The sequence below is a fragment of the Centruroides sculpturatus genome, unplaced genomic scaffold, assembly GCF_000671375.1.
Source record: "Centruroides sculpturatus isolate CEXI.00-Female unplaced genomic scaffold, Cexi_2.0 scaffold881, whole genome shotgun sequence".
Taxonomy (NCBI): Eukaryota; Metazoa; Arthropoda; class Arachnida; order Scorpiones; family Buthidae; genus Centruroides; species Centruroides sculpturatus.
Window position 1 is genome coordinate 344,180 of NW_019385179.1, and position 10,535 is coordinate 354,714.

Sequence of the window (10,535 nt, forward strand, 5' to 3'; positions counted from 1 at the left end):
ATACAGTAGAGCGTCGATTTTCCGAAAGTCAATCATCCGAAAGAATTCCAGTCGGCAAATTTAAATTTTCGCCAGAGCTGTGGTGCTTCAATCTTAGGCTATGTCTTGGGCTACTCAAATATTTTACGTTTTTGATACTAAATTAACATCTGAAGTATAATTTTTTATTATTTTTATATTTTTCAATATATTTATTTTGTTTGTACAAAATAAAAAAATAATTTTTAACGATACAATAGTCTTTGTTAGGCTTAACATCGACAAAAATTCAATGCGAAGCGACACACAACGGAGAAAAATTTCGACATCGTATACGTTAAACTATTTTTTCGTACGTAAATCAGTTATCCGAAATATCAGTTATGCGGACAACACCAGTCCCCAATTGATTCGGAAAATCGACGCTCTACTGTATTACTTTTAAAACAATTTTTGCATAATTTCCAAAATGTATTTCATAAATTTGATAAATATCATGAAATTTTTCATCTTTTGTTTTTAATAAAGTAACTTGGGGATTTAAACAAATTTTAATAAAATGAATCAAAAATACATTTTTTGTTAAATTAATATTAAGAATTATGCACAAAAATATAAAAAAATTTGTTGGGAAAAATATAAAACTTTAATAATTCATACTCCTTATTCAAACATGGTAAACTATCATGCCATTTTGAGTTACATAATTTTTCATTTTTCTTGCATTTGCATTTGGTTGAATTAAAATTTCCTTTACATGAGTAGCTTTGCTTCCCGTGATCTCCTGAAATTAGTGTTTCTCTTATTCACTAAGATAGAGGGATATTGGTACTGTACATTCTCTACTGTAAGAAATTGTTCGTCACATAGCACAAACTGGTTTCAGGTATACAATTGTGAAAAATGACCTTTCTTTATTTCTAAGTGATAGCACTTACAATTTTCATTAGCTAATATTACTACCAATATATTTCATGGATCATCTCTTGCCTTATCTACATCTGGTATTTTTAGCTTCACTGTATCTCATACTTTTCGCTACAGCAAACTTCAGCTCTGATACTTTCTTCATTATCTTTATTTGAGCTTCTAAACCTGCCTTTGCATTCATTCACTTCTCAACTTCTTTCTGTTTTTGATTGTAGAAAGATTGATCACTTTCATACTAAATAGTACTTTTGTTGACAAATCAGGAATAGTCACATTGGGTTGGTTGAGCAATGGCTGTTCATTTTCAATACTTTTCTCTGAAATATTTTCATTGGGTCTTTCTAATTTATTACTATTATTTATCTGATGATTCAGTTATTTCTTGTAGCTTCTCTTTGGTGCAAACATCTGCTACAGCATCATTAGGAAGGGATGATGTCTTCAGCTCAACTTTTAATGGTGAACCAAATATGGCTTCATAAGGACCTACACGTAATATGTTGGTGACATAATCTATTCTTCTCGAGCTGCAAAAAGAGCAATTCCTTGATTCAGTGCTGGGTTTGGTTGCTTTCTAACCAAACCCAGCTATTTGCCATTTTATAAGTTAAAAAAGTTTATTAATAAAATAGGATAACAGATGGGACCACCAAAATTTTAAATGTTGGGAAAGTTGAGCAACTTGTTGCTTGTTTATTTTTCTTCTATCCCTTAAAATTATAAAATTTTATTATGCTTTATAAAAGTTCTTATAATGTATAATGAATATTTAGTTAAATTTTATTTTATTAATAACATTTTTATTTAATTTTGTTAGTTGAAGTTGAGCGTGCAGAATCAGTCTGTGATAATTTTGAACCTATGAATGATATTCCAAATCTATTAGATCCTGAAGCAATAGAAATTATTAAATCAGTAGGTATGTATTTGGTGAAATTTTAAAATTATATTATCTTTTATAATAGAAAGATAAAATGAATAATGTAGATTTTTTTTTTAAATTTAGAAGAAAGTGTTAAGCCTGAAAACATTCAAGTTGTTTCTAGTTATGAAACACTTGTACAGAAATATGTTGAAAATTATCTGTCTAGTGCTGCTCAATATTGCCAAATAACCGAACTTGCACGTAGAGTTAATGAATGGGAAGATAAAATACAACCTAAATTGCAAGAAGAGGTTTGTAGATGAGTTTATAGTGTGTGTGTGCGTACACATAAGTATAATAGAAATATTCCTTTATTAATTAAATACAGGAATACATCTATTTTCATATTTATAATTCATAATTATAGAAATTTTAATCTTTTGATAGGAAAAACATGAACCTTTTGACATCCATGTTTATGGAACAAGAATATTAGACTTCTATAGGGATAATAATCGAAAACAAACAGTAAACTTTTCTACAGTGTGTAAGAAAAAGAAAAGATGGGAAATTTGCAGATATTTTTTGGCCACATTACAATTAGTAAGTAACATTTCAAATTTAATTTTTCAACAATTTAATTAAGTATATTTTGAAAGAAGATTAAGTTTCTTAATTTAAAATGGTTATTTAAGTTTGAAAGCATAAATAAAATAGTCATTTGAAATATTGATATAAGCACAGTTTTATATTAAGTCTGATATAATGTAATAAAATATTTTGCATGTTAAATTATAATAATATAATAATTTCTTGAATTTGTTACCAGTGTAAATAAATTTAGTAATCTGCCATTATTACAAAAATCCTCATCTAAATAACTGAATTGTATGCTCAAAAAGTAATTTTTTATTCATGTTAAGTAGTGAACAATTATACATTACATGTCCATTGTTAAACATGCAACACCAAATCTCATTCAAGGAATCTAGAAAGTTGTTTATAGACTCCTTTAATGAGGTTTGGTGCTGTGTACAGTGATACCTTGACTTACGTGAACCCGGAGTTATGCGATTTTCAAATCTCGTCAATTCGTCTTTTGTTTGAGCACCACGCAACTCTTGATTACTCATTCCCTCCACACTATTGTTCAGCTTACATGTTCGGATGTGTCGCGTGAAATTGACACATAGTTACAATTTATTTTGTGTTATTTATTTCTGTGTTTGTTATATCTACGGAGACTCGAGAGACTCTATGTGGTGATTTATTGTAACAATGAATGAATCAAAAGACGAGATAAGATTAACGAGAACATTTATTAGCTTACATCCATCCGACTTGGATTTTACACACATTGAGAAATTATACCCCGACTTACGCGAATTCGACTTACGCGGTTATCGCTCGGTCCCACCTATTGCGTAAGTTCGGGGTATTACTGTATTTAATCTTTTTATTTATTTACTTGTTTAGTTTGGAGATGTGTTGCTAACTTGTTTTGAACTATTTAATAATCTCTGATTCCTTATAAACTTTTGACAGTAGACAATATTTGTTCTTGGTTTAAACTTGATGTTATTCATGATTATGGAATTTTCAAATAATTAAAAATGAACTAATTATTTTAAAATCTAATTTGTTGTATTTCCTTATTAAGTAAGAAACAAAAACTATTATTGCATCAGTAAAAATAAATAAATAAAATAGTAATATGAAAAATTTCACTTTCCTGGCAGTTACATGAAAAGTATTGTAATTTGTGAAATTTTGACTCTGGGTTTTTGCATTTCTTGATGTTTTAGGTTCTGATTCCAAAAGTATCAAAAAATGGGGACAAAGTTGAGAAAAATACATGAAAACTGGGGAGTGGCATTCAGTAGTTTTCTATGTTTGGAAATGTCAGAAGTTAGAGAAGCATGGTTTGTTGACTCAAGAGTCAAGAAATTTGTAAACCATGTTCAGTGGGACTAGAGTGGGTTAACCTAACTATTTTTCATCTGTGAATATACAAATTCACGTGTAATAAGACCTACAATAGTCTTGTATCATAAAGACTGAAATATCTTGTTTATCTTAATGTGTAAATCTGGACATGGTTAGATATGGGAATTTAAGTTTTTATTTAAAAGGAATTTTGTATTTAATTTTATAAATATATATACTGTTAATATAGCTTTTTGTAAGTTAATGAATGTTTATAATATTATACATATAATAAATACAACTAACCTGATAGTTACTACAAATATCAAACAAATAGCCAGATTTTTTATCAGGCTATAAGGCTACATTTAAATTAAATTATTACTGTATTATAAACTGAAGTGCCAAAAAATTAGAGACAGCAGCATGTGGAATGTTGTCTACTCACAAGGGAAATGCTTTGAGTTGAAAAGTTTGCATATGACACCATAGGTATATTACTTATCAGTTATGTGTCAGCTTGATTAGAGTAGCAATGGGCTATGTAAAGGATTTATCATCATTTGATCATGGACAACTTGTTGGAGCAAGAAGAATGGGTCATTCTATCAGCAAGGTGACCAATGCTCTTGGATTTTCTTGTGCAACAGTTTCAAGAGTTTATTAGAATACTTAAATTCTGGACAGATCAGCAGCACGTGCACAGTGTGGGCAACCATGATTGATGCAAGAATGTGACTGCCAGTTGTTAACCCAGGTTAATTACCACACAATGAAGGACAACTCTATGCCAAATTACATCAGACTTCAACAGGGGCACTGCTGAACTCATCAATCAATCCACTGTACAATGTACACTGCATTCCTTGGATTTGATAGTTGCCGACCTGTTCTGGTATCACTACTAACATCAGGCATCAAGCATCAGGCAATGTGCCTCACTTGGACCAAAGAACATAAATGTTCAATTTTGATGTTCTTTATGTTGTCAAATGAATCTTGTTTTAAGTTCATTCAAGCTGAAAGCTGTGCTTGTGTGTGGCAACCATTACACGAATCCATTGTGTCAGCAAGGTGTTGTGCAAGCTGGTGGCAGCTCCATCCTGGTTTGGATTTGTTCTGTTGGCATCAAGAGAGACTAATGGCAAGATTGCAAGAAGCTTTGACAGGTGTGATGCATACTAATCTAGTGACAGACATTTTGTACCCCTTATGCTTCCTATGTTTCCTGACAGTAATAGTTGGTACTAGCAGGATAATATTACTCCACGGGGCACGGGTGACACAACAATGGCTTGAGAACACTTACAGATTTTCAGCTACTCCCTTGGCCATCTTGGTCACCAGACTTGAACTTCATTGGGTATTTATGGGACATTGTGCAAATGTTACTCAATGCCTTGCAGAACTATTCAACAAATGCAACTGAATTATGGAAAACCATTGAATGTGTCTGGATTGAAATATCTGTACAACACTCAGACACTTTTAGAGTCTATGCCACATCTTATAGTTGCTGTTATTTGGGCTCAGGGAGGAGCTATATATTATTTGTTAGGTGTGTCTAATTTTTTGGCACTTCAGTTTATATAACAACAGAAGGCAGCCTGGTGATCTGCCTCCTGCCAAATTGCTTAGTAATTATTTAGCCTTACAGTCCAATAAAAAATCTGATTGTTTGTTTGGTATAATTTTATTATTTAATTATTACCTTTATATAAATATAATTAAATTGCTTATATAATTTTAATCTATAGGCCAACAATTATAATGTTCACATAACCAGTGGAGAGAAGATGGATACAATGGAACTCACATTATTATCTCGGAAAAGGCATCATGACAATCTGAATGAGTTTCAAACTTCATGAATTTCATGACAAATAGTGATTGTAATTATTTTAATATTTCATCTGTTGATGGGCAGATATATTATGCCTCAATCATCTCTGTGTATAAAGCTACCACATAAAACATCATTTGTATAAAAATATACAATATAATCAGCCTTAAAATTTTAAATGTGTCAAAAAAACTACACACATTAATTGAATATTTTAAATATAAACTGAAAGAATTGAAATGACATGCATCTCTTCTGTCCAGTAAATTTGAAATTTAAGCCATCAATATTTTTAGTTTAGTGGAATCATACACACATATATATTTTTATATTCTAATAACCAAAATTTATTTTATTTGTATTTAAATAAGATTAAAAAAATCTGAACATTTGTCAGTATTAATAACAGAGTTATATTCTCTGTTTCTTGTACAGGTAATTGTTATTTCTCTTTTATAGTAAGCTGTGTACATTATATTAAAGGTTGTATTTAAAATGTTTTTGGGTAAAATCATAAACTTTTATATTCCTGGAAATAAAGTATTTTTATTTATTTATTAATGTAGAATTGAAAACATTATTAATATTTTATTAATTTTGTTTTCTTAATGAAATATTTTATAGAATCTAGATTTTATAAATCATAAGTATGGACAACTGGATGGCCAAAGTTGTTAAGATATCAGTTTGCTGCTCTGGGAATCTGGGAGTTTTTCATGGACAGACCATCCTAGACATGTTAGACCCTGCTTCACCATCCAGCCACCCCTTGATAGCCAGATCGTCAAGCAGTTAAGATGTCAGTCTACTTCTCTGGGAATCCAGGAATGAATCTGGGTGAGTGGTAAAACCCAGGATGGTCCTTCCTTGATATATTGGGCCCCATTCCTCACCCCAGTAACCCATTGTGGCCTGGCCAAACCCAAGACAGGCATGAGAAAAAAGGCCCTCTTAGTGCTCACAGGATGGAGAGGGTAAAAAAATATAAATGCAGATAATATTATGTTGTTACACTGTCATGTATAAATAAATTTACAATTATAAGTTATTAAACATTTTTAATAGCACTTCAGAATTGATGTATAGAAATTTATACACAATTGTAAATACATGTATAAATTCTAAAATCTGCTGTCACAAATAATTTTATTTGATTATAATGCAACATTATTAAGCAAAATATCATTTTTGAAATAAAATAATGTAAAATAAAATAATAAAATATTTTACAAATTTAAACTTTATATAGCATTAAGAAATATTTGGGTTTTATGATAATTCATATAAAATATAACAAATAAAATTGAATACATTATATAATACATTTAATACAGAAATATATTTTTTTTTCTACAATATACAGTATATATCAATATAATTAAAAGAACATTACCCAACTTACAACAAAGTTTTCTTTTGAGACTCATCATAACTGTATGTGATAGAGAGGTACTGTAAGGTTCTCAAGGATGCATGTAAACCTATATAATATATATACACCATATGTATATTGTAATAAGATACTGTACCTTAATACAGAACACCAACGTTTAGACCAGTGTTTCTCAACGGGGCGTTATCGCCCCCATGTAGGCGATATAGTAAAACATTATATTAAGAATAATTAGATATTTTATTCGTTATATTGTACAATAATTAAACAAATAACATTATACTAGTTACTAGTCGAATAGTCGTACTATGCAGTACGAATTTGGCATTAGGCCCTCGTAGCTAGTCTTGTCTTTCGGCATCAGAATTTTGTAGTGAAGGGGGCGATACTACGTAACGGTTTTATTGAAGGGGCGATACTACGTTGAAGGGGGGTGATACTACGTAACGGTTTTATTGAAGGGGCGATGATTCGTTAGAGGTTGAGAAACACTGGTTTAGACATAACAGTCTGTCCCATGTAAATATCTTTAAGGAGTAAAAGATCTTTCTAGCATTGCATGAGTGTGGTGCATGCTTGTTCCGAAGGGAATCAGTTCAAAACGATTTAGTATAACACAAATAATCCTTGACTATAAAGGATAAAAATAACATTTGCAGGATAGGTAAAAAAAAAGGTTATTTTTGTTAATTAAAGAACACGTTCAAAATGACTGCCTTCAATGGCAATACAAGGATGTACTGTACTGTAGATTAAAAAATATTTCAACTTTGTTAACTTTTGTATATTTTATGCCATTAAACTTTGCTCATTTTTAGGATAAAAATGCTTTATTAGAATTAACAATTCTATAATTAAATTCAGGTCAAGATAAATTGGAAAATATCTGATATTTTTACAAAAATATCGAAAAAAGAATTATTTAACACTGAACTTAATACGATATTAACACGAACTATACGATCCAGCCATTAATTTTCTCACATTTTGCTATTTATAAACGTGACGCATCGTCGTGCATTATAGGAAATATTTCACTAGACACCCACCCATTCTCAATATATATATATAGTATAGAAATTATGCAAAGTAATATTTGCACCAAACAAATTTAAATGAGAGAATTATATTTAAGAATTGCAAATTTATATATAGTTCAATTTTAAATGTCTAAGATTCCGAACGGTTACCGAGGTTTCTGTTTAAAAAATCAAAATTGGGAATTCTATACGAAATAAAAGCTGTTTTTCTCATCTATTATTCTCTTCGTAAACATTCTGAAAATGTGATTATATTATACAATATGAAAATCATTGGGAGGAATTTCCAACAAATCGTTGAAGTACACAACTCATTCTTAAATTTGATGTTTTACAGCTAGTACAGTATTAACATTTATTTTAAATTTACTATTATGATTAGCGTGTTAATAAACGTCCACCAGTTAAGGGGCGGATCTAGGTTTTCGGGGCCTAGGGCTTATTGAAGTCCAATGGGGCCTCATTTTTTGTTAGATTAAGAATCTTTAAATTGGGGTTTAAAATTGCAACTTGGTGACCTGACCAATTACGCAACATTGATTACAATAAAACTAATACTCAAACCTGTACCCACGTATGCATGCGTATCCAAATCCGGCACGTAACGTATCATATGATTTCGATTTATTATCTGTCTTTTTGAATCAGCTTTTTTACATTTATTCTAATTAAAGAGTGTTCTTTTAATTTCTATAAATATCGAAGTCAAATTTTTCAGGGTCTGTACAGACCTGGAAAGTCAGGGAATAAGATTTTTAGCGGGAAAAGTCGGAATCCGTCTGTAGCTCTCTATCTTTTATGTTCTGAACATGTCTTCCGCAGCATTGAATTTGAATAAATGGCAATTTCAATTTCAACAGACTGTCTTCAATTTTAAATATTTTAAATGAAAATAATGTCTACATAATCTTCAGAAGTTTGTCAGTTTTCATTCCTTTTATTGAATATGTATGTATAACGGCCGGATGGATGAAATGGTTAAAGCTACAGCCCGCCTCTTTGAGGAATCTGAGATCGAATCCAACAGAGCAAAACAATTTCAGAAATTTTTCATGAGTAATCTATCCCGGATGTGTCAGGTCCCATCCATTACTACCTAGGAACTCAAGATGGTTGTGGAAAAAAGGCCTTCTTAGTATCTACAAGGCTAAAAAATTAAGAAAATGCCCTCTAAGATTTTAATCGCGAATATGAGCTTCACTATTTCTTAAAAATAAAATTTGTTTTAATATATTTATCCTTTCAATTTTATTAAATTCTTATGTTGTTTTATTTTATGCATTTATTTGTAAGTAATTATTAAAACAATCTTCTATATATTATTTATTTCTTTATAATTAAAATCATCCTCCTCAGTTATACTCCTTGATCAGGCTTTGTGTACTGATCACTTTTACTGATAATAATAACCATTTGATAACATTAAGATATGTAAGTAAATAAGACTACAATTAGTAATAACACTGAATTTATTTACCTACTATGAAAAGTACTGTACTTTTGTGTAATTTTAAAACAATTTAAAATTGTATAAAGATTTATTAATTCTGATTTTTATTATCTCCAGTGTTATTTTCCCGCTGTTTTGTAGTGCTATCATTAAAAATAACTAGCATATAATTGAAATAAGAAATGTGAGCAATTTATACTACTGTGATTAATTACTGTATTAACTATAACGAATAACCATTACTTTTATAACAAATAAGAATTGACGGAACTCGTTATCAGCCATATGTTTGGGCTGATAAACATTATATTTTTTTCATTTTTAATTTTCCTCTCTATGAACACTAAGACTATTAAAGAAAATCTTAATTATATTTATTATGAGTTTGGCCAGGCCACAATGAGGGACATCGAATGATAAGGAACGAAACCCTGTATATCCAGAACAAGTTACCTATAAAAATTTTTGGGGAATTGCGCGTCCGAATTCGATCCCGAATCCCCCAGTCTGAGTCCTTAACTAACTCATTCGTATTCTATAATATATGTGTATTAGGGTTTCTCATTTCCCGGTCTTTTGCTTGTCCCGGGATCCCGGGATAGAATTAATTATTTTTAAGGTATACAAAATATCTTGAAATCAAATGATATAATTATTTTCCATTTTTTAAAGTAATTTTAAAGTTCTGTAACCTCCAAAATCATATTAATAATGCTGTGTAAGGTCTATAGGCCTATAATAAAAATTACCTTTAAATAACGTAGAAATTTTCACAAATAGAAAAAAATTAATTAAAGTTTGCTGGAAACTGCATACAACAACAACAAAAAAAATGTTTTGAATTGAGTTAAAAATTAAAAAAAATAACTTCTAATTTAGAAGGTAATTTTCGTTTTTTAAATAAAATATAATACAAAATATTGCAAACTTTTATAAGATTTTAAAAAGCAAAGATGGTCAATACTCCGATAACTCACTCTAATTCTTATTTTAGTAATGAAAAGTCTTGCCACCGAGAATGCCCTTTCCGATTCAATTGATGTGATTGGAATAGTGTTTAATGCATTTAAGAGAAGACAGATATTATGTGTTTTTTCACCTGTAGCCTG

At 30.1% G+C, this 10,535-nt stretch overlaps 1 protein-coding gene across 1 annotated transcript in view; it reads left to right on the forward strand.

The window, feature by feature from the left end:
• The window catches only part of LOC111635804 (condensin-2 complex subunit H2-like), a 37,746-nt gene extending 31,105 nt beyond the window's left edge, over nucleotides 1–6,641 (forward strand). Inside the window, exons 12-15 of the mRNA XM_023380895.1 lie at nucleotides 1,727–1,828; nucleotides 1,916–2,085; nucleotides 2,222–2,377; nucleotides 5,458–6,641. Coding sequence (XP_023236663.1) covers nucleotides 1,727–1,828; nucleotides 1,916–2,085; nucleotides 2,222–2,377; nucleotides 5,458–5,571 — 542 coding nt within the window. The 3' untranslated portion in view covers nucleotides 5,572–6,641. The remainder of the gene's footprint in view (nucleotides 1–1,726; nucleotides 1,829–1,915; nucleotides 2,086–2,221; nucleotides 2,378–5,457) is intronic.
• The last annotated feature ends 3,894 nt before the right edge of the window (nucleotides 6,642–10,535 follow it).